We start from the raw sequence: 25375 nt of genomic DNA, 5'->3' as shown, positions 1-25375 counted from the left end.
GGAGCACGGTGTTGCTTGTTGCTTGCAATTTGAAAAGAATGTTTTCTGTTTCTATTGTGTATTCTAGAAATGAATCACAGCAAAGAAACAGCTTTTGGGCGGCACTGTACTTGCTCTTTATTGCACTGGGAGCAGGAGCTGTTTCCCTGGGAGCTCTTCCATACATCTCTCTACACAGGGAGGTACCTGCAGTGGGTTTCCTGTGCCACACTGCCCTGCTCCTTCCTGCCACCGAGGGAATGGGAGGCTTCAGCCATAGGGCTTCTGTCCTCAGCTGGGCAAGGCATTTGCCATTTCTGTCAAGGGAGAGGAAGTAACTAAACATGGATAGTTACAGGTCTGACACTGCTGATTGTCCTGTTGGGCACAGAAACAAGGGAGCACTCAAGAGAATTCCCTGTCCATGTGACCCTTCACAACCAGAGTCTCAAGGAATTGATTTAGCATGGGGAAGCTTACTCCTGAAGTTAAACTTCCCAGGTCTTTAGTATAACAGGACTCAGCAGAACAAATAAATATTTGTTGAATTATTTTCTTAACCTTGTCATGAAACCAGTTGATCAAACCTTTGTTCTCAGTTACTTCTCTGAAATCGATAAATGAACAGTTTTTGAGGGAGGAATTTCTCCCCAATAAGTATCATTATGTTATGTATGTTAAATGCAGCAAATGCTTGGTGTTGCTCTGTTTTAGAAGCTATGATGACAAGCACTAGATACTGCTGAGCAGGAATGTATTGCATCAGAGGTTATCCTTTGTGCTGTGGAGGAGCTCCTCACCTCCCTGTGTGACACAGGAAAAATCTGAGCAGCTGTTCTGAGCTTCAGAGGTGTGACCTCCAGAGATACAGGCCATGGCTCCATTGCTGGACCTTGCAAATAAACACATGATTTTCATCCACATCTAGTGTATCTCTAATGTAAATGTGTGCCAACTCTCAGGGAGCTACTGTCTCCTCAGTTGCTGAAGAGTATTCTTGGTTTCTGCTTAGAAAAACATCAAAAATATTTTTTATTAAGAAAATTAGCAAAAAGACTGTTCAGAAATGCAGCTGAGGTCACCAAATAAACATTTTCATCATCTTTTTGCACCAGCTGGATGCCTTGCCGTGTAATCTTAAATGCTAGTTTCAAAGGGGTCCTGTACTCCCCACAATCTTAATTTATTTTGAGTTGGAAGTACTTGAGATCTGACTTTACACTTGTTTAAAAAATAAGACGATAACAGGCACCATGTATTATTACTCACTTTTAAGTAGTGTTTGTGATCAAGCAGTAAGTTTGGGATCAAGGCTTGCAGAAGCTTAATCCAAGAATTCTGATTTCCATTGTAAAGCGATATTTTGTAATGCAATCAGGAAAGTGACAAACAGAAATATGTAGTAATCATTTAAATACTTGTTTTTTTCTGGGATTAGTTTCTATTTGTTCCTAATGGAAATGTGTTGGGCAGTGGAGCACATTGATTCCCAGAGGTTTATATTTTCTCTTTGACAAAGTAGATTTTATTCACCACTAGATTCATACCCTGTGATTAACATAAAGTCATTTCCTAGAAGCAAATCCTTCCTGAAACTTCCTTCCAGCCATGTATGTGATCTTTGTTATACCTATGAGCACAGTGGAACCTAATGCTTATAAGCTTGGGATAATGGTGGTACCTTTTCAAGGAATTTAATTCATTCTATAATTTCTTTATTCTCTTTGTTGGGGTGCTCCAGAATGCATGTTTGTTTTAAAAATATGAAGGAAGAAAACAGTTAATGATGGATGGCAGCATTCAGAGCATGTTTTCAGTGCAGGTAAAACCAGATGCTTTTAGCCTAAATGGTCTAGCCTGACTTAGGTAACTTTGTTTAAAGTACCAAAAAAGGCAAGGTAGTGGGAGAAAGAGGGTATTTATAGCTCATCAAAAGATTCCTTTTAGCTTGGCCTGAGCTCATCTGAGATTCATGCTTTTCTCATGCAGTGCTCTGGTAGATTGTAACCAGACCAGTGTATTTCAAGTCATGCATCTTGCTGTGCCTCTGTGCTGTATTACACAGAGCCCAACATTCTACCTTCGTTATGAATATCTTCCTTTAGCTTTGTCCACTTACAGTTCAGTCAGTTTGCTGGAAGTGATTTAACCTTAAAATGCTTCATCTGTCTTCTGGAGGCTGTGGGCTGCTAGTTTAATCTGTTTCCAAGGGATTGAGAACAATTCAGAAAGGGTTTTCATCACCACCTGTTCTGGGAAAGGGCCATCCCTCCCCCTGGCTGTGCTGCAGCTGCCCACCTCCTGGCCCTGCTTTTTCCTCACATGGGAAATACCCAGAGCCAAGTTAATGATCTTGGTTCAGTGATACAGGTACTGAGGGCAGTGTCAGGTGGGTTTGGCACCGTTCAGGCTTCTCTGGAGACCGATTGCTCAGATTGCTTGGCTTTTGAGTGGCATGGAAGTATGAGGTATTTTTCTCTGTATTGATTCTATCAGTTTTGAGTTTCTTTCAGCTTTTCCTGCTCAAGCTATTCCTTATATCAAGCGTTACAGAGCACTTGGAGTAGGAAAAACTGTCTCAGAAGTGCTTATGGCATGAAAGAATAGTGTGTTCAGACAGATATTCCTGTGTTGACTTGTCTTGCAATTATCTATCAGCCTATAATCTGAAGCAGTTAATATTCTCACAGATCCTCTGGGTGTGTTTTTTTCTGCATATTTGCAGCTGGTACTTGCAAGACAAAGTTGTAAACATTACTTTCTGGCTTTCTTGAAAATAAAAACCTGTTTAAGTTTACTAATTTCATATTTCTTCTTTAGTTATAGAGTCAAAAACACTACAAGGAGAAAAGGGAGAGCACAGTTTCAATGCTCCTGGAACATTTGTCATTGAAAATACAACTGTTGAATTTCAGAAGAGTACAGACAGGGAAATCATAAAGACCCAGGGGCCTCTTGGAGCAGATTTCATTATCAAGGTGGGGTGTGTGAATGTACAGATCTACAGAGTTATTGCAAATAGGTGCAACAGTGTGGTGGCTGTCCATCAGTTTGTAACAATACAAAAATCTTTTGGCTGGCAACTAAGAAATCCTAATTACAGTCCAGAGATCATCTATGCTAAGCAAATCCAATCAAAATGTTACACAATTAATGTCTTTCCTGTGTGGAAAGTACCACAGGATCTTTAATGGTAAAAATGGGCAGGATTTTTGTTTCACATGCTGCTGGAAGAATAACAGTGTGACCCTGTGCAGTGGATTGAGCGAATCCAATTGCAGACTGCCACCTACTGAACCTGAGCACTGCTTCCAGCAGCACCCTATGATCATTGCCAATCCAGTCACTGACCATTTCTAGTTCTTCTAAATTTCTTTTCTGTCCATAACACACACCAGTGGCTTGCATCACACATCAAGATGATATTTCAAGTAGAAATATATCAATATTTGACTGCCAAAGGAAGACACTCATACAGTTTTCCATTGGAAGTGACAGAAGTTTCAGTATTATCAGACCACCTGTCTTTACCTGTCACATTATAGAAATAGAATTTCAGTAGTTTTCCTTTTGCATCTCCAGTATCATGTCCAGCTAGACTTGCCTGACTATGAGTTAGTGTGCTTGGCTCACTTACAGACTTCTTTCTGCAGCAAATTTTAAATGTTTTGCTAACAAAGAGATAAACCAAAAGAATACAGTTGAGAACTTTGCTATTTGAGGATAGATAATCAAATGGTCACATTAATGCCTTGAATAATTAGAAAAACAAAGCAACATTCAAGTGCTTGACTATTGGGAGCTTAAATTTAATGGCTACTCCAGAGTTTCTATAGGTTTTATGCCTGTTATCATCTTACTCTGTACTGCTATTATGTGTGAACTCTGTTTTGAAATGGCATGAGCAGTTGAGAATAGTGTACACATGTGTTGTAATGGAAATTTCTTCAGACCAGGTACTCTGGATCAAAAGAGAGTGTGGTTCAGTTCTTCTTCTATCAACCCATCAGTCATCAGTGGAGACAAACAGAGTTCTTCCCCTGCACAGTGACGTGTGGAGGAGGTAAGTAATGTCAATTCTTCAGGAGTGAGAACAGTTCAAGATTAAAAAGAGCTGGTTTACAACCTTTGTTCTGCATTTTTAGTGATTAGATGTTTGTGTTTCTCTGCACACTGGTAATTCCTCAGCAAAATAAATGAAAGGGTAGCAGCTAAGCAGGTTGGTAAAGCTGGTATCAGCATTGGGGTTTTACATGTTGTTACTGAAGTCATGTTTTTCCATAACAGATTTTTGTTTGAGTAAGAACATTGACTAAGAAGTAAAAATGAAAAATTGCAGCTCATAGTGGATATTTGGGGAAATTAGGCAAATAAATATGATGAGATTTTAAAATAAGAAAAATCAAGAGATTAAGAAGTATTTCTGGCCTCAGTAGTATGCATGAGGGAGAGTTTTTGAACATTTAGTTGAGAAATTAGTTATACCAAAAGCAGAATAAGTAAATTGAATTTAAAGAACATCTGCTAGCAGTGCCTTTGGCTGTCTGATCTTAGACATTTAGTCCTAATGGTGGCTAGAGCAGCACATGTGGTACCATAGCATCTAAGCCTGGTTTAAGCACACAGCTTAGATGAAGTGTAGCTTCACTCTGCTACAACTCATCCAGCCCAGGCCACTGCTTGTCATGTCTGATTCTGAAAAAAAAAGTGTGAGCTCATGGTAGGAGGAGTGTTTGACACTGCAGATAGCAGTTTCCCTTCAGCTAGCATTTCCCAGGTCACCTGGAAAACAGACCAGGATGTTGGAGATACTGATGTAGGGATTTTCTGGAGAGTGCAAATATGGTTTAAATAGTTACTTGGGACATGAATAAAGAGAGTGAGAGATGTTTAAAGTACAAGCAGAGTCTGGGGATCTTTTGAAGGACCATCCGTTTTGGCACTTGCACCTCCCTGTAATCTGAAATGCAGACGATATATGGGTATGATAGGCAGTCCCACAGGAAACTACTGTATCTTACGAGATACTTGGCCTCATGAAGTGTGATTCTTGCTGGAGCTGTGAGTGGCAGTGCATATCCTCTGATGATTCCATCACACTGTGTTTATAATTTTTTTTCCTTAACTTGTCTGACAAGGAAAGAAGTATAAAGCATCACAGTTACTTTTGAGGACTGCATGTAAACACTGGATAGCTCAAGGGACATATTTACCTTCAAAGGTATTGGCTCAAATCCAGCCTTATACAGACTGCTGTTATGGTTTGAAAATTATAGCTACATGTCAATCTCTTTGAAATCATCCAGGGTGTTCAAAGCCCTCCTTTGTGGCTGCTTGCCTATAATATAAAACTGGTACCTTTATCAGAGGGGCTTGGCAGTCCTCAGGGAGGACAGGAACTGAAGAAGAGGAAAAAGGAGCTGCTCAGCCATGACAGTAGTAGTGTTAAGAACAGCATGTTACTGAGCATGCAGGGAAGATGTATTGCAGCTGCCTGGCTTTAACCTGTTATCTGAAAGTGGATTTAGTGTCCAGATTGTCTGCTTGGCGTCTGATACTGGCAGTAAAAGAAAAAGTTCCTCACAACAGAGATTTGGAATAAGTGTATTGCCATTCCTCACTTGGATGCTGCTTCTATCTTTAATTCTGTAATCTCCATGTGTTGGAAGGGGCATCTCAGAAAGCACAGTCAAGCTTCAGTGAACAAGAGTCCTTAAAAATTGTTTCTCTTGTTTGCAAGTAACATTTCTTCCGGGTCCTTTCGGTACTCACAAGAACTGAAACATAGACGCTGTGAGCACTGGAACTGCTTAGTTCTTTCTTTATGGTTATCACTCTCATGCATGATGACACCTTGCATCAGCCAAGAGACACACAACTGAAGCCACTGATACATGATACTTAACATTTTCAGTAGGCACTGGGACTTGTGCTGTTAGTTTGTTGACTTGGTTTGATTTTAATTCTTGTGGTCTAAAACTTTTTTTCTTTGCACATACCAGAACATCCTCCTCCTCCTCTCCTCAGTTTAAGTCCAAGTAAGCTTTTTTGAATGGTTCTTTTTTTCTTAGCCAAAAAATAACCTAGTGGTTTATAAAACTCAGATCCATTCTTGCAACCAGTCTCCACACATATTTTGTTATTTTTTTTCACCGAGTAGTTAGTTCAAGTCTTCTTTAGTTGGCTCTTCAACTCGGAATGTTCTTGAACCTATTTCTTGGTTTTCTGCAGTTCTTTAGCAATGTTTTTGGATCTCATCTTCAATTCCTCTGGCTTTCTGTCTCAAGTATTTATTTCTTTTAGCATGAATGACTGTGTAATGTAGCTCTCCAGCGTACTGGTAACTCCTCCTTGGAGGAGGGCAGTTATGAATTGTGGAACATGTACTAGAACCATATGGCTTCATAGTTTTGCCTTGTGACAGGTGAGCTGGTGCAGTACAAGTATTCCTGCATCACATGGAATATGTGTGCCTTTATTCTTAGAATATTAGTAGAATAAAGAGCTGGAAGCTCATCTACTGTTAAGACAGGTTAATATAATTGCTGTGCTGAATTGCCTTAAATAAAGGTCTGCTTGTGCATTTTCTGCTCAGTGTTTCATTGTTTAAAAGCAAACCAAAAAACAGTAAGACAGAAAATTAATTCCATGGGGAGATAAGGCTGTTTTACTTTCTCTCCATTACAAAAATTAACTTTGCTTCTGCACTAGGTTATCAGCTCAATTCAGCTGAATGTGTGGACATTCGTTTGAAGCGTGTTGTTCCTGACCACTACTGCCATTATCATCCAGAAAACAAGAAACCAAAGCCCAAGCTGAAAGAATGCAACATGGATCCCTGCCCTTCTAGGTCTGTATGGCAAATAAATCTGTGTGTGACACAGGCGGTTACTAAGGAAGAAGGAATTGTATTTACTTAATTTCAATTCTTTTTGTCTTCAAGGCTACTTAATCTTGGTTGGTTTTTGCATGTGTTAAAGCCTGATACCTCTGCCAGTAGATTTGTGGCACTTCTTCAGTGTTGCAGAAGAGAAGATTTTGCTTATACAGAGATATTGTAAATATCAGTTTGTTCAAGGGCTAATTCTACTTTGTCTATTGATGAGTAGTACAGCACTAGTATGAGGATCTTGTGAGGTTGTGTGAGGAGGACAGAGGGTTTGCCTACTTCTGGATTTATTGATGCTGCCATCTCAACAGCCAGACAGAAGCTCCAGTCAGTGCAAGCTTTGCATATAGTTTAACTTGCTTTATTTATTTACCTACCATAAAAATTTGATTCTTCAGTGGTACTGTAGTGTTGACAATTTAATAATTAAAGCTTGGGTCTATTTGTTTGGGTTTTTTAAAACTAGGCATTGAAAAAAAAAAATTCAAAGTAAATATCCTTGTGGTACAAATGCCACAGGATATTAATGCCAAATTGTAAAGGCTATAGTACACATAAATTTTATTGAATTGCACTACGGTCTTTCAAACTAACTTTTGGATTGTCTGGTGAGGTTTCCTGGCTGTGCTAAAGAATCTTAAAATAACATCACAGTATCAAGTCCCAGAACCTCACATTAATATGCCAGCTGGCTGAGCTAGAGTTATACGCAAGAAAAGGAAACACTCTCAATGGATTTCATTTCCTATAGCTAAACTGTCCATTTCCTTTCATTCCTGTTGGACATAATCGTTGATAGTGACCTCTAACAGTTATAGATGTGCAGACTTTCAAGAGTTTTTCCTGGACAGCTGATCACTGTACGAAGTGGAAAGACTTCACTAATGCTTGATGGCAATGGGTGCCAAATGTTCCAAAGCTGGAATGAGAAAATTAGGGGAAAGAAAAGGTGCAATTATATTTTATCTTGCAAATTTAGTTTATACAGCCAGGAAAAGGAAAGTACTACTGGATATAATACCATATTTCCTAGCACTGGAAGTAAGGCTTTATGCCTGCTCTATGCTGTGCAGTTCAAATAAACAGCTGTAGAAGGGTCCTAAGCAGCGTTTGAGACCTATCTAGGATGAATCCTGTCATGCATTTATTTCACTGGCACTCGTGTCCCTCAGCAGTCTTTGTTACAGATACAAGTAAGTGAATATTTTTTGTTAATGAAGTCACACAGGCCTAAAGGGTCACCGATAATAAATTTCTCTGCTGGAGGCTTGCTCATTTAATATTTTATGGTGGTATAAAATAGAGAAGCTGTATGGTGAATAGTTCTTTATCCATGCAGAAAAGGTAAGATTATACAAGTCATAAGGTTTGCCATAATGCTCATGTGTAATGAAGTAAGATTCCTGCATTTCACATTGGGAAATGCTTACTTCAAGCATGATCACATAAAAGTATGTACTTGATGTACGGTCTTGGGTATGAGAAATAATGATGCAATATTTATTTTTTTTGACAGTGATGGATTTAAAGAAATCATGCCCTATGATCACTTCCAGCCACTTCCTCGGTATGTATAATCAGGATAGCATATGTGTCAGCTTTAGCACATTTTCACTGCAAATACACCATTTCAGTACTAAGATAATGGAACATATTTGGATTTTTTTTTCTATAGAGGAGGGTAAGTTTACAACAGTCCTGTAAACATCTCTGAAGCTTGTGATTTATTTTAGTGTGCTCTGGATGATTAGCTTAACAGTCAGAGGTTAATATGCTCTTTTTGAAAATACCAATGTGAAGCCTTTAAAATAAACAGTTGTCCCCCTCAGCCTTCTCTGGCTGTAGTGCTGAGAAGAGCATCATCTTTAAACTGCATATGTGAATTCTTGTGTTGAAAGATTTTTCTTTTGACAGTGTATGAGATTTTATAGAACAGATCTTGCTATGTACAGGATTCTGGGAATTCTTTTTCTCTTGAGAGGTCTGATCCTTTTCCTCTTTAGATCTACAGTCTTATTTATTGACATCAGAGACGACATGTCACTTTCAAGATACCAAATTGTTGGAATATATGTTTTCTTAAATTATGTCATCAGAGAACAGTTTGTAACTTTTTTTTTTCTTTTTAACACCTTAATCAATTGCAAGGATTTAAAATTTCTCAGAAACCCTTAGATGCTTTATAAAGAATGTTAGGATTAAACGGTATTGAGCCACATTTGCTTTTAATATAAAGAATTATAGTTGATGAGTTAGTTGCATGTTTATCTGAGTTGAACCTCTGCTTTATTATGTCATGTAATGAATAATGTGTATTTTTCTAAAGAAGTAAAGATATGAAGTAATAAGAATGAAATCATAGACTTGCACAGCTCAGTGGAGCTACTGATTACAGCTTATATAAATGTCATAGTTTATTTCTGTAGCAATTTTTCCTTGTGGATCTGCTGTCCTGTTCTTTGGCTTTCATGCATAGATGGGGATTTTTTTTTTTCTCTACAGCTTTATCCTGTAGAGTTCTCCAATTATATTCTGTGTCTCTCCCTTTCCATTTCTTCTGCCAATGCTTTTGTACTTCAGATATCTCCTGGAACTCAGCTTAATGTATTTACAGGAGTATTTCATCTTCTGAACCACTTAGGGCTTGGAGACCACTAGGAAGAGAAATTTAATCCCCCTTTCTGTGCTTTACTGTGCTCAGCACGTTTGCATGACACTGTGGTCAGATAGATTATGTCTGTGATAAAGCTCTGGGCAGGTTCTCTTGTTTCAAACACTGAGAACTGCAGACAGAGGCCCACCTCATTTCAGCACCTCGGTGTGTTCTGTCAGAAAGTATCATGGTCTTCCTGGGTGATGCTTCAGAGTAAGGAGTGTAAAACAGCAGGCGGCCAAGCAGGGCTCAGAGCTGGTGCCAGCAGGAAGGAGAGAGGAAATGGGCTCTGTTGTACTGGGAGGGCTCGTAAGGAAACACCACAAAGATGTAGAAACACCTTTTCTTGCAGGAATTGCTGAAGGAAAACAGCAGCTGAAAGTTGATTTACTTGTATCAGGAGATGACTCTTGTCCAGTGTGGATGCAAGCCTTGCTTCAGTGCTGCAGGACTTTGTGCTGTTGCCTGGCAAGGAACTGGAATGCATTACCCTGTGATGGCTCTGCTTTCTTTTCTTACCTGTTTCTTGTGTGCTGACCCAGGATTGTTCTTGCAAAGCGGGTGGAAAACCAAAGTACTGGATGTGTACTGGAACAAAGCTGTACAGACTCCTTCACCTCGAGCAGCAGTCCCACATCACACCTCCTACATAACACGAGGGCCATGTGGAGGCTGCCCTGCAGTCCTGTGCTGTTCACCGCGCTCTCCCATTCGCACGAGGAAGCTGTGGGAAAGTCGCGGTGCACACCGCAAGATCTTGAAAGAGTTCTCCTGTGGCTAGAGTTGTAAATGCCCCTCTGAAATATTTTTACAGATGGAGAATTCTTTTGAAATAAATAGAAAAATTTCCCAGGATGAAAATTTTCTTTTAAAGCTTTTGGAATGCCTCCATTTATTTCAGACTTGTTGGACTGTTGAGGATCCCTTGACAGCTGTGGGTTCTGGAAAGTATCTCCTTGACTGCTTGCCCAAGACCCCCCTTTTCCCCAGTAGCCATGGACCTCACTCCATCTTGAAAATGCTTGTGGGAGTATGGGATCTGGAGTGTGTTTGAAACTGATGAGATAAAGAAAAACAACTATAAAACTTCATGCTATAAACACTTTCAAACCTTATGTTACATACAGCACAGTGAGCCTTACATATATAAATCAATGAGCTGCTAATTCATTAAATAGTTAATTGCTCTTTAGTTCCTGATTTTTTAAAATAAAATTAGTTAACACTGGCCATTCATTAAAGTCAAGGAAGAGTATAGCTCTTGCTCTTCAAATGTGTTTTGTTATGATACTATGATATGATGATGATATCAGTATCTGAGCATACAGCTTTATTCAGAGTGCTTTTGAGTATAGACTCCATGGTTAATATCCCATGGCTTGCTCTGTGTTTCATACTCATTCTTCTGTTCAGCTTAAGCATGATTAATATGTTTTTGTGGGCAGCTTAATGAATTGCTTAAAATAGGAAGTGTCCTTAATTTACCTGCTGCATCATAAAAAGTAGATTGCTTAAATTTACCCTTGTAAATAGGCCTTTGCTTCATTGAGTCTGATATTATGACTTATTATGACTTCCTTTATGATAGCCAAGTTGATTATGCTTGATTAATTTACTTTGGTGGGATATTGTAGTACTTGCTGAGGCCCTTGTTCAGAAGAGATATAACTACTTTCATGATTCTTTCTGAGCCTCTGCAGGAATAGAGATAAGGTTTAACTAACCAGACATTGATGAGCCTTAAGATGTACTGCAGGATTCAGTCATTTCCAAGGGCTTGGCTTTCATTCAGGAGGGTGATGGAAAGAAAGCAAGAGATAGGGGGAAAAGGGTGAGGAGATATTGTGTGGGGGTCACTGGAACCTACAGACAAAAGCTTTGATAGAAGGTTGTTATCTCTAAATGTGACAGGAGCAGGACATTATTGAAATAAGGTTTTTTTGAGAGGTGATTGCTTAAATGTGCATTCATGCTAAAAGGTGAATGAAATTGAGTTTGCACCCATGTCATTCTCACTTCAGATGATGCAACATTTTCCATATTTATTATAGTTAGGTCTAAGATTGTAAATAGATGTTCATTTGGAAGATATTTATTTCCAGCAGTTTATTATCTCTCTGTTGGAGGCTACTACCCTAGAGCTCTGCTGATTCACAGGCTTTTCTTAATCCTAAATTTTCCTTAATCTGTGCATTGCCCTGCTGTAGGAGCAATCAGCTGAGTTAGCCAAAGCAGCTGAGATGGATGAGCAGCTGCTTTTTGCTCCAAGCAAGCTGGAAAGTGTGAATACAAGGTTGTTCAATGGCATTTTAATGAGGGTGGAAAACTCTTGTAGAACTGCAGTCGTGGCCAGCCAAATGGTACCTGCCACAATTTAATTTCATCACAGTCCTTATAGGTGAAGTTAGTTTGGTATGAAATGGCTGGGTTGACCCAAAGTATTAGAAATCCCATAAAAATTCCTTCAGGAGCATATTTTTAAGTGTAATCTGAGTGATGTGAGAAGTGATGAGCCTGTAAGTAATAACACCCTCAGTCAGGGCAGCCAGATTTTCCTTTGTCTTTCAGACTTCATAGGATCCTAAATACAGGGGCTTCTTGGTCTCTGACAATGGTAATAAGTGTCTATGTGATCTTGTAAATTAATGATCAAAAATATTCCATTTAGATGATTTAGACTATGTGAGAATAAATTCATTCCATTTATCAAACTCAGTATGTTCACTGTTTCTAACTTATGTATGAGAATAAGAGTTTCACTTATGTTTTGAAATATTCTTACATTTGAAGTTCTGCTTCTGATTTTGCACATGAGTTTAAGCCTTGAATAATGCAAGATAGGTCTGTAAGCCAATGCTTTTGCATGTGGTTAGAATCCAGCAACCAAACTACCAGTGAGCTTTAACTGGCACTAAGGTTGGACTCAATATTTTGCATTTTTAATAGAGGGTAATGGAATAAGAAAGAGCTTTATGAGGTTTCTTTTCCAGGTGGGAACATAACCCGTGGACTGCATGTTCGGTTTCCTGTGGAGGTGGTATTCAGAGGAGAAGTTTTGTGTGTGTAGAGGAGACCATTCACGGAGAGATACTGCAAGTGGAGGAATGGAAATGCATGTATGCCCCAAAGCCCAAAGTCATTCAGACCTGCAATCTGTTTGATTGTCCTAAATGGGTGGCAATGGAATGGTCTCAAGTAAGTTAAGAAGCAATTTGGACCTTCAGTCTTGTTTTCTAAAGAAAGCCTCTGGTCTTGTCTTACCATGTATTTATTAGCACAGGACTGTTAGAAAAGTATTGCCCTGAAAGATAATCAATAGTACTGGGAAAAGTTTGCTCTAAGCAGTTGTGCCTGTTAATCAAAACATTAATGTGTCTGTGTGGAGACAAATGCATGTAGAATTCTTTGTGCTGGTTGAATTCCTGCTTTGCATGGAAGAGAAGTTAGAGACAGAGGTCAGGCCCCTTTGCAGTCAGGTCATTTATGTCTCAGCTCTTGATAAATGTAGTATTTCACTGGCTGTAATAGTTAAAGGCATGTCTGTCTCAGGGGCTGGCAAGTCTGCAAGGGTGATTTTCCAGCATTCTTACCTTTCATTATAGTAACAATAGCATAAGCCAGCTTCTCCTGGCTGTAGTTATCTGATACAGTCAGATAGGTCAGCACTCCTGTAATTCCTTAGTTCATCTGGATGACATCAGTGACACAAGAGTGTAGAAAATGCAGCTCCCCTGACTCAGCCTTAACTGAAAATCACCACAGTGAGACAGTGCATTCTCAGTGCATGGCCACTTCTGTTTCAGACTGCTGCCAATCAGATAAGTTTCACAGAACCCCAAGAAATCACTTGCATTCCCAAAACTTAGACTTTCATTCCAACATCAACCTTTTCCTTACCCACCTAGCAATGCAGGGACAAATTTGTACGTCTCTGTGGCAGAACTTTAGCGAACACCTCCCTGTTGCCCGTGCCATCCTGTGAGCAGTGTGTGCAGGTGCAGTAGAGCAGCAGGGTGAGCTGGCTGTGCTGTCTCCTGCAGTGCACCGTGACCTGTGGCCGTGGGCTGCGCTACCGCGTCGTGCTGTGCATCGACCACCGCGGGCAGCACGTCGGGGGCTGCAACCCACAACTCAAACTGCACATAAAAGAGGAGTGCATCGTGCCAATACCGTGTTACAAGCCAAAAGGTAACTGGAATTTTGTCTGGGTCTGTTATTGTTTTACATTTTTGTTCAGAGTATTAAAAGCCCCTGGTAACCTTTTTCAGAAATGCCAGAAGCTGGAATTTACTAGGACTTTTTTCAGTTTTGGCAGAAACAAGCACTTTAATTATTGGTGCTAGAAAAAGTGCCCTGCTGATATTTTTTGCTGATAATGTGGCCAGACTGTCATGAGGTGAGTGTGCCAACTAAATCTATGTAGTCTGGTCAAATTGGGAATACCAGAATAAATGACCTTAACACAGGGAGGAGGAGTGGATCAGTAACACTAGAAATGGGAATGAAACTCCATGTGTCACCTGGGATGCTCTTGTTTACTTTCATTAAATGTGTGAGCATTCTCAGTGTGACCCAGCAGCTCAAGTTATACTCAAACTACTTTCCTTTTTCCTTCTCCACTTCTGCATATTTAAAACAAAGAATGGAGCTCAAACAGCATGATGAAGCTTTCTAGTAAATTTTGTTTCATTATCCTGTACATCTACAAAAGCGTTCGATCAATAAACAATGTAAACTGTGAAGTTCTGAGGTGACTAATGCTAACATCTACATACTGCTTTGATTTTGGAGAAATTACTGAATGTTTTGGGTTTTTTTTCTCTACCAGAAAAAAGTCCTGTGGAAGCAAAATTGCCATGGTTTAAACAGGCCCATGAAATGGAAGAAACCATAACAGTCTCAGAAGAGCCAACGTAAGTACACTGCCTTTTACAGTGAAGAAACATTTCCAGTGTGTTTTGCAGATCTCTGGAATGATTGTTGCTGTGCAGTTTGCTTTGACAGTTGGCCCTCCATGGGTGATGAGTCCTGTGGTGAGCTGTTCCTGATTTTACATCTCAATAACTTTGCTTCTGGAGCTCCCGTTCTGGATGACAGACCTACACTATTACAGTGCCCCTATATCATTCAGGAATTCAAAGGGGTCTTGATTTAGCCTAATTAAGCCTTAATTAATGCATGTGGAGATGCTTCAGCAGAAATAAATTAAATAACTTTAGTTTTATCCTGGTCATAGCTGTTACCTCAAGAATGTAGTGGTAGTATTAAATCTGAAGAGGTGCTTTGTAGGGTTGCCAGGATTTCCTTGGGGGGTGAGACCAATGCAGAAAGTGAGAAAAACCTGCTGATCTCTGTGCTTAGCTGCATCTATGGGGGTAAGTTGTGCTATTTTACATGTGTATATGTGTGAAATAACATCTGGATTTTGTGAGTCCTCTTAAAAACTGATGAGGTTAAGCCTTGCAAGTCCTGGGGATGAAAGCTTAACTTAAATCCAGCTACACTTGTTCCTGACCCTTGTATGTTAGGGCACCCACACAATTCCTTATTTCCCCTGTGTACATTCCATACACGCACATTTATATGTGTAATATATTCAATATATAGGCATTAAAGTATTTAAATTTCTAAAAAGTATTAACTTTGTATACAGTGAGATTTTCAACAGTATTTTATTGTGCTTTGCTGAATTCTGCACTCTTTTGTAGTAAAGTCAGCTTGAAATCATTTAGATGAGCTTAATGAAGTTGGGATTTATATTGCTCTGATAGTGGAGTGTACCTTATGCTTATTTTTCTTCTTCCGTCAAGCTATTCCTGATTTTTGGCACACATGCAGCAACAGGTGTGACCATGAGTAATAAAATCTTTACACCTGCAATGACTCACAGAAGAAACTTCTTGCCAAACAGGTGTTTATGTAGTTATGGTGACTGTAGTTTAAAATTTTATTGCTCTAGCCTCTCAAGTCAAGTGTCAACCTACTGTCAGTGGTTATTTCATTCTCTGAATAAGTGGCCCTGAATTCAGGCAGGGTAGTAGCAAAGATATAAAAACAAAGTGTGATTGTCAAAGGGGGATGATGCAATCAAATGTGTCTCTTAAGTGTCAGAATAGCAGAATGAAGGTATATGAGGTCACTTCTAGAGAGGATTCAGCATGAAGCTATAAAGAAAATTATCTCTAGCATTAAAAAATCCTGCTGTGGCAACCATGAGCTAATGCAGTTTCTGGGTTTTTAGAATCCTTCAGCATCAGTCTGACAGAACAGTCAGGGAGGACAGAATTGCTGGTTCAGGGGGTATGTAGAATGTAACCCAGCTGAACTGGAAACTTTGTCACAGGCTGCCTTTTGCCTTGTCCTGACAGTGACAGCAGTTATTCATCCCTCCCAGCTGTGACCCATATATTCCATTGTGGCCTTTTTCTTCTCCACTTTATTCTGGAGGCTTAGATGGTTTTCATCTTTGATTCATGAGCCTCATGCTGTCCTTAGACTTTCCTTCACAGTTTCCAGAAGCATCTTCACCTAAGTCTGAAAGGTTTCTCCAGCCACCTCTTGCTGATGTTTCCCCTCTGTGCTGGGGGGCTGTGCCTCCCCTCTCCTGGGACCCAGCTCTAACACTGTAGCCACATTCCCCATTAGTTTCATTTTACTGTCTTCTGCTGCCAACTGCTCGCTCTTTAGTCTTCTAAGGAAGGTGACAGGTAAGGAGAAATGACAAACAAGTGATGCCTGACTTCATTCCTTTTTGCAGATTGTCTGTTGGTCATGTGGATAATAATGGTTTGCAATCAGAGAATTTCTCCATCAGTGCTTTAAACCTTGTACCCAAACTGCTCTGGTCCCTTCCAGCTAGAGTCAGATTTTTTGGGTCAGGGATTAAGATTTAAAAAGAATCTGTGACAATAAATTGTTCCTTCTCCCAGAATAAATTATAACAAAATTTCCCTCTTTTTCAGATCTGATTGTTTTCTGTAATTTAGACATGGCACAGTGATAACTCATAGCCCACCTTTGCCTAGCAGGAGACTTACGATTTCCTTGGAGAAATGCCATCACTTTTAATTTAAGTTATTCTGTTGTCATCCAAATTTAAACCACAATATGAAGTCTCAACTTCTAGACCATCCTTTTATGACAACTTTCTATGTTTTTGTGTGATATTTTAGTTGATAATGAATAAGAGAATAAATGCAGCTGTGTTTTAGAGCCCAAAGTGATGCATATGCCAAAAGTAGCTTGTGGAAGATAAACAGTTCTGCCTCTGTGGTCTACCACTGCTGGTGTCCTGAATTTACATAGAGGGGCAATGTTCAAAAGCTTCTTTTTTTATTATTATTAGCAAAATAAAAAATGACTGTCCTTAAAGTGAGGCCAAGAAAAATGTACATCTGACCTTTTTAGTTTTTAGTTGTGGAATGTGATGACAGTTGATACCAATCATTATTTTAAATGTTCTTCCCTCGAGCCTTCTTAATTACAGGGGGATTCGCAGAGAAGCTCCAGCAAGTTTTTGCATCCTTTTTATTACTCATAAGTTAAAGAAATAGGCACCTCAGCTGCCTTTCTCTGTCATTGCTTAGGGAAAAACAAAAATACTTTTAAAAACATACATTTTTTCAGCAATATGAGCTAAGAAGTGATGTGAAAAGCAGTGTTTCTCATGGAAGTTCTGCTCACTAACAGCCAACATTTTAGATGCCTCTTTAGACTTTTATCCAGGACCTTGGTGCATTAGGACTGGACTGGAAATATTGCTAGAGCAGCCTATTTTTTTTCATTATTTAGGCATTTCCTGTCTTAACTGAAAGCAAGAAAATGGTCATGAGGAAAATAAAAAACTGTCACCATGTTCTCCAAGTCTTTAGTAAGCTGCAGAGGACTGCACTGAGTTCAGGTTTCAGTTCAGATTTGATTTGGTTGAGTTGGGCCGCTCTGTCCCAGTTTTTTCATCAGTAGTTTAGGTCACTGCTTCATTTCCCAGGTCATCCTACACTTGCTTTTACAGCATGTGCCAGGTGAATGAACATTTCCATTAGTGCTGGACTGATAACAGTGCAGCATGGACATGTCCTCTGCTGCAGCTGTACTGTCTTCATTATTTATACCTGCTCAGATGAGTATAGGAGCAATTTAGTTTTATTTAGCATTGGGAAGAATGACTGGGTAAAAATTCTGATTATAAAAAGTTGTACCTGCTCAAATTTGCATTCCCTTTTTTTTTTTTTTTAATAAGAGGAGTCCTGTCTATGAACTTAAAGACCTCAGAAAATTTTCAGTTACCACTATCCTGTCCATTATAAATTGCTGATGATCTACAAAGCATTGTAGTACAAATACTTTGATGCCCCTTAATCCTGACCTGAGATGACTCTGAGTGTGTGCCCAAGACAGACTGAGTTTACTTCAGGGAAGTATTGTGTCCAAAGCATCACCATGTGTATGCTGTGAATGCCAGAATACCTCACATCTGAGGCTGATGGAGTTTGCTTTAATGACCTGTCACAGGCTCTGGGTTTGCATGTTCAAGATAAAGTAAAAATAAAAAAAGCCCCATCTGCCTGAGCTCCAAATTTAGATAAAAATCAGCTCTCTCAGTGTTCAGTCAGTTCCTTGCTCTGCTTTTAGCAGTCTCCACTGGCATCTGTTGAAGGTACTTAGTGTGACTTGAACATGATCATCCTTGGAGAGGTTTTATAGTTTAGGATTTCAGTAGGTAAATAGTCACATGACAGGTTTAGCAAATGCCAAGGTACAATAAAAAGTATTTTTTTGTGTTCATTTTTATCTTGCACTTCACTGAAAAAATACCAGACACTAATATTCAATACAAAAACCTCAATTCTAATATAGCCTAGCTATAAGTCAAAGAAAAAATGCTTAGAATTTTCTGATTTTCTTTATAAATCAATTGGTTGCTAAGTGAAATGATTTCTGTGGTTCAGAATTTCCTTTCATTTATACAGGATTTCAAAAGAAAGTTTTTGAAATACATTATTTTTAGAATGTTTAAATGAACTCAACTAACAGTACACTAACACTAATTTCTGGTGTGATGCTGTCATGCTTTTATCAAAAGAAGTTAGTACTTTCAGAGTATAAACTTAGGTATGATTAGAAGACCAACCAACTATTTTCAGCTATAAATGTCCATCCATTTTATTTTTCCAATTAGGTACATAAGTATAAGTGGACCTAATTTTTTTTTTTTTAAACACAGAAGAAGAAAGTAATCATTCTGTTAAGCCTATGCAAACTGGCCTTGATCCAATAAAGCACTTAAGCACAAGTTTCCCTCTGAACACATTGACATCCTGTTGACTTCAAAGCACAGCTAATATGCTTAAGTTAGGCTCATCCTTCAGTGTTTCATTGGATGAGGGTGATCTTGCCACCCTAGGTAGTTTGCATGGCTGTCTTTGAAAAGACTGTGAGCTCTGATGTTCTAGGATTAAGCTGATTCTGCCTGTTGGGGTAAGAGAAAGCCTTCCTTTGCAGCTGTTCCCACAGAATGGTCATTAGAATTTACATCAGAAGCATCTGGACATTGGCTCCCACCAGCTGTGCCATTGGATTCAGGGGGCTGTTGGGTTGTTCCTGACCTGGCATTTGCTCAGATTTGATCACTGTAGGACACACCCATCCATTTTTTAACAGTATCTTCCAATAAAAATCAATCTGGCCGTGTTGGAAGGTGCTCAGACTTGTGAAGGGATGAGCACTGGGAGTTCTCGGTGTCAGGAGGAGCTGGGGATAGTGTGCCTTTTCATGAAGTCTGTTGTGAGCTCTAACAAAAATTCTGAAACAGTTCAAGGAAAGTTTGATGGGCTTAGATATATTTATCTTTGTAGCAGAGCTGTAAAGCTATTTCATTGACATCTCCTTAAAGAATAACCAGTTAATCTTTTAACCTCTGTTGGAAATGGGAATACTCTTTTCCACAGGAAAAAGTCTCTTTTGGGGTCTGTCCCAGTCATGGCCTGGGTGACTATCCCAAGGGCTGACTTAGGGTATCCTTACAGGTTATCCAGCCTTCTATTCTTCTATTTGATTCTTCCTCTGTGTATACTGGCAAGAAATTATTGGCAAGATGATAAACTGCACAGGATCAAACCACACTGTTGAAATTTTCTGTGCTTACTGTGTATGCAGAGTGTAAATACTGATTTTTGTCTTACACAGCTGTTCTTTTGTTTGTAAGGGCAGTTTTCCTGCAGTAAGGGAAGGATAATTCTTTATCCAAGATAAGGGCCAAATCTTTGAATCCTAATTTGGATATTTCTTTCCAAACATTGATCAAATTATCTTCCTGCTATTGGTCAAATATCTCCCACTGGTGTTTTGATCATCAGCTACATTTGGACACATAATAAAGAGCAAGTGCAACCTTTTCATGGGGAAAAAAAGTTCTAGGAAATTCTGTATTTGATTTCTTATAAAGTACACCCCAGAGTCACACAGGATGACTTTATTAATGAAATTCAACCCCTTGGCTCTAGTGCCATTTTGAAAATTACTATCAGGTATTAATGTGACCCTCAAAGTCAGAGAATATTATAACAAATTCATGACCTGTAAAACAAGATTTTACTGTAGTTCATTAGGATCATAAATGCTTTCTAATAAAAATTATAAACTGTAGCCTGGTAGACCTCTTTATTGAAGATGAGAGGCTGCTTGCAGGATTGAATCTGAAGAGAGCCTGCAGTGGTGTGCACTGGATATGGTTCCATTTGAAAAGTGCTTCTCTTCTCTCTGGTTGCTGATTATTAGTATGAAATAAGGTGAAGACCTCTCAGATTTAAGCAGATTGCAAATATACTTTTGGCATATGCCCAAGTCTGTGTACCTGGGGAGCTGTTTTATATTGTGTGGATACATCTTCCTGGAGTCTCTTCTTTTTTCACTGCTGGAGGAGACTGAGAAAATATTTGGGTGTTTTCCTTTTTCCTCAGAAAAGGATACAGCTTTCCCTGTTCCCCATGATTCTTTCTCCTCTTCTCCTACATCTTCTCGTGTGAGTTTTGGTAAATGGTCTGGGATGTGAGAGTCAAGTGAGCGACTTAAGATACTTGATTATGCATTCTATTTAAGCGTCAGTATTGTGTATTGTCTGCTCTGTGTATAAACACACATTTATGTGTGTTGGCTGTGCTTTAGCTGTGCACAGGCAGACACAATTACATGGAATAAATGACAGTGCTGTGATGATCTGCAGGTTTATTCCTGAGCCCTGGTCTCCGTGCAGTGCCACATGTGGCAGTGGCATCCAGGTGCGAGAGGTGAAGTGCCGGATTCTTCTCGCGTTTACTCAGACCGAGGTGGAGCTGCCTGAGGAGGAATGTGAAGATGTGAAGCCAGCAACAGAAAGAGTCTGTCACCAGGTGTCCTGTGACAGTGATCCTGTCCCCTACACACCAGAATTTCCTCATGCTGAAGATGGCAGTGTGATTTATGACTGGGAATATATTGGGTTCACTCCATGTTCAGCCACGTGTCTTGGAGGTACCTTTTATTTCTTCTTCATTTATCCTGTGTTGTAAGAATTTGGCATTGTTTGGCATTGTTGCATCTCCTGTTAGCGTTGCCCTAAATTACCTATGTTGATCTGTAGGAAATCCCACAGCTACAAATATTAACATATTTTTGGCTATCAACAGAGCATTTCAAACCACTTTCTTTCCTTCAGCAAACACTTACTGGGTTAAGTAAGGTGCAGGAAGTTGATACAGCAACTTGCTTTAACCTTGCTGCTGCAGGAGTGCCAGCTGCCAGGCTGTCTGTGGTACCACTGTGTTTCATGCATCAGTGGTGGAAATGTTTAGATGAGCTACCTTTTCCTAGGAACCAAAATTGTGTGATTTCAGAGTAAAAATTCCCGTGCTTATTCCTGTTCTTCCAAAATGCTGCCATTTTCTGCAGAACAGTAGGAACACAGAGCTCTAATTACGGAGACTTGCTTCCAGCCCGGCCGGTGTGAAGATCAAACGGGAGCTGGTTTGGGTCTGGGTGCACTGTATCACTGCAAAGGAACTCTGTGCCATACATCTGTCTGCAAGTAGTTAGGCACATTCCTTCTTGGATGTAATCGAATCTCCCTGTCGTAGTAAGTACATGTTACCAGACAAGGCTGCTGGTGTTGCTACTACTTACTGTACTTTGGGACTGAGCACAAGTGAGTTATGAAGTGTTAAGTGGAGGCAGTGGAATTGTGAACACACCTATATATGACAGGATTGCTGACATCAGTGGGAAGTGAAGACAGTTGTACCCATAGAAGAATTAAAAAATGTAGGAAAAAGGGAAAACAGAAACAATTGGAAGTGGAGAGCAAGATAGAGCTCACAGACAGCAGCCTCCTTTGTGCTATTCACCAGCTCAAAGCTGGAAGAGAGAAGCTGGGAGGGATGCCCTCAGCAGGATGGTAAGTGACTGATAGTTCCTCCTTTATCATTTAACATTGCTGCTTACTGAGGGGGTTACTCCACAGGAATAGCAACACCTGTGATCACAAAAGCTGGAACATCCCATTCCCTGCAGTGGGCATCATGACTGGCTAGGGAGGAGAGACTGTAGTCCAAGTATGTTTGTAGAAGCATGAGATGGTAGTGACAGCTATTGTGGCTGAGTGTCTCTGTTTCCTATTTTAATAAGGGAAATGTTTTCAGAAATAAGGAAATTGTACTGCAAAGCAGAAGAAAACTTTCATTATTTCTAAATATGTAGTTCTGGTATCTCAACTGATTTTTGTAGCATACAACCATTTTCTTGCCATCTTAAATCCACTTTACTGATTTTTAGCCAATGTTTTTGCCAGAGGTGTTCTAAAACCCCAGGGTTTTTGAATTTTGAGGATATCATCAGATATGTAGTCTGAAATAATGTCTAGTCTTTGCCTGCTATTTCACATGTACATGTTTGCATTCTGCATCTTCAAGGGTGTGTTTGTCTTTGCAAAATCATCCCCATAGAAACTTGCAGTAGGTGTGCATGCTGATGGCAATTTAAGGAGCCTGCACTGAACACAGCAGTTTGATTGGAAGGAACTTCAAAATGACTGATGAGCAGAATCTCGTGTTCAGCTTAATTTTGTTCCTGAGGGAGCCGAGTATGAATTCTGTTGTTGACTTCTGACCCTTTCACGAATTTGTGAGGTTCCCTGACCCAGAATTGTCCTATAAGGTGTTCAAGTAATCTAACAATTTTTTTTGCTATGCAGTAGAAATTACTCACTTGAAGAAGTTTGAAAGAAAATATCTGTTTGTGTTTTTAAGACTTCTGTGGTATCACTGGTACTGTGTCTAGACATTTTCCTTACATGATGCTCCTGGGAAATGTGGGAAGTTGTCAGGGTATTTTATCAATGAGCAGCTTCAGAAGCCCCTGTGTTGCTGTGCTAGTTAGGTGATTTTTCCTTTCTATCAGCTCTGGTCTTCTGGCTGCCTTGGCAAAGGCTTTCAAACAGACCAAAAATTACCTGCCGATAAATAGTTTTAAGGGAACCAGACATCTCTTCTGTTTCCAACTCACTGCAATGTACTAACTAATGATCTCACTGTCTACTATTTTTCCATTGTGTAGTTCAAAGGAGCTGATCCATTTCTGCTAAGTTTTATGTTCAAATCTCATTTCAATTAGATGAACTCTTTCATTATAAGAAATAAATGTTGTCTGAGTTTGGAATAACCCAGTGCAATGTAAATTATATTAGGTACTTTTTCTGTAGTATGTATGCATCTAGCAGTGGCTATTAAAACAAATTCCTGTGGATTTCTGTATCCTCGGAACTCCCTACCCCCGTTTCTTACTGCTTAACTCTTTCTGAATGAGGGAAAATTCTGCAGGGTCTAAGTAGGCTGGAAGCTTTTATAGCCACTGTTGGAGCAAAGTCCGAATCTCTCTTTCAGAGTTTGTCACTTGCACCTTTTTTTTAATCCTCACACAGACTAGACTTGTAATTCAGTCTCCTCTGGTCCCTCTGCAAAGCAGATGAAAAAAAGCAGATGGAAACATTGGGTTTTTTGGGTATTAGGCTTACAAAGGGTGATTTGCAAGGCATTATCTAAACCTCATCTTTCCAGTTCTAGAGCAGCAGTCCCACCAGTCTGGGGTCACTTGTGTGCTTTCTGCACCAAACCTCCGTGCCTTCCCATGCAGCATGTGAGGAGCCAAGCTAGCTGAGGTTTTGAGAGCAGCTGAGTTGTTTTATCCCTCTTAGCATAATTAATGCTTCCTTCATCAGTCTTTCCATGAGTGTAAATGAAAGTTGTGGAGGCCTGTTAGTCATAGGCAGACATCACCTTTAATACCCGTAGGAAGCTCTGTAACCAGTCTGAAATCTAAAGATCTGGTTTTTTATTCAGTGCCTGAAGAAATCCCAAACTGAAAATAAGCCAGCTGTGTGCTTGGGGATCACAAAATTTGCCTTCATTTTCCCCAAATGTTTTTTTGGGTTTCTTTGCTTTTGTTTTTGTTTTCTTTTAAATCTGAAAGATCTAATTTCTTCTAAAGAACTCTGGCCACCATGTGAGAGTCCCAGCTGTAAATTCAATTTACATAATATCAACAGTTCGGAATCAATGATCATTATGAAAAGAAGAATGTGCCTGAAGAGAAATGTTTTTTTTTGCAATCTATAGCATTTCTTTAGCCTTGTCAATCATTTAACTACTCAACAATATTTTAAAGGGATGTTTTTATTTTAAAAATCACTGAACATTTTCTTGTTTAAATATACCTTTATTTGCAAGAGGCAGATTTTGGTTGTTAAATGCAATAATAATAATAATTATTATTATTATTATTAATATTTACGTCCAATATGCTTCAAAACCACCTAAAGTCATTACATTGGCCTAAAAATGATGAGATTAAGCAATAAATAAAATATGCACTTCCTGTTATTTCCTCTGTAGCCTCTGTGGCTTTGATAACTTCAGACTGCAGTTGTGTTTTCAGGCTTTTGTCTGGACCATAAGGGCTAAAAGTTTACCATTTTATTTATGAGAAACCTGAGATTCTTAGAATATTAGTGGATTCTAGCCAAATTTAAGGGCTCTAAAAAAAAAGAATGACAGTTCAGAGAGTCACATATAAAGCTGAGAGAATTTGCTCTCAGCTTGTTTTGGAGTCACCTTGATAACTGGTCACTGCTATCATTTGTTTCATAAGCTGCAGATGTTGTTTACTCTCAGAGAAGTATAAAACAGATGCACAGGGAGGCTCAAGGATATGCAGAATTTGGCATTTCTTCTGAGTTATTTTCAGCTTATAGTACATATTTTGAAGAAGCCACCAAACTGAGACTGTCTGATGTAAATAAATGTCCTTCCTCTTCCACGTATAGAGAATACATCCACCTTCTTAATGTTTTCACAGCAGCTTTCCACCCCCATTTTCTTTGTACTTTAAAAATGCAGGAACAGAAATTCTGGGCTTAATTCAAACATTTTGATCTTTTAACACAGCTTCAAGCACTGTATATTTCATTGCACAGAAAAGATTGTAAAAGAATGTAAATGTATGTGGTTTGAATGCTGGGTTAAAATAGAAAATATTCTATTTCACTGAATAGTAGGGTAATTACTACAATAGTGCATCAGATTACTGTAAAAATACTTAATGCTCCCTGCTGCATACATAATGTTTTAGTTAAATTATCTACTATGTTTATTTTATAAGCCAAGAAAGTCATACATATAAAACTTTGCTTGTTTGAATAATAGATTTTTTCCATTTTCCAATTGACATAGAATAAGTTTATCTGTGATTGAAGTTCCCAGCTAATGGAAAATTATAGTTTGGGGTGAGAAATCTAATTAATTGTGAAGACATTTTGACAGTTAAGTTCA

At 39.2% G+C, this 25375-nt stretch overlaps 1 protein-coding gene across 1 annotated transcript in view; it reads left to right on the top strand.

Moving 5' to 3' along the window:
- The window catches only part of ADAMTSL3 (ADAMTS like 3), a 172501-nt gene that overhangs the window by 110575 nt on the left and 36551 nt on the right, over positions 1-25375 (top strand). The window contains exons 9-16 of the mRNA XM_058846711.1: positions 2800-2957; positions 3931-4042; positions 6691-6829; positions 8385-8435; positions 12512-12716; positions 13562-13709; positions 14350-14434; positions 20743-21029. Of these exons, the coding sequence (XP_058702694.1) occupies positions 2800-2957; positions 3931-4042; positions 6691-6829; positions 8385-8435; positions 12512-12716; positions 13562-13709; positions 14350-14434; positions 20743-21029 (1185 nt within the window). The remainder of the gene's footprint in view (positions 1-2799; positions 2958-3930; positions 4043-6690; positions 6830-8384; positions 8436-12511; positions 12717-13561; positions 13710-14349; positions 14435-20742; positions 21030-25375) is intronic.

The sequence above is a fragment of the Poecile atricapillus genome, chromosome 11 (genome assembly GCF_030490865.1).
Source record: "Poecile atricapillus isolate bPoeAtr1 chromosome 11, bPoeAtr1.hap1, whole genome shotgun sequence".
Taxonomy (NCBI): Eukaryota; Metazoa; Chordata; class Aves; order Passeriformes; family Paridae; genus Poecile; species Poecile atricapillus.
Note: the sequence above shows the minus strand (reverse complement) of the source record. Positions and strands in the feature narration are given on the sequence as shown.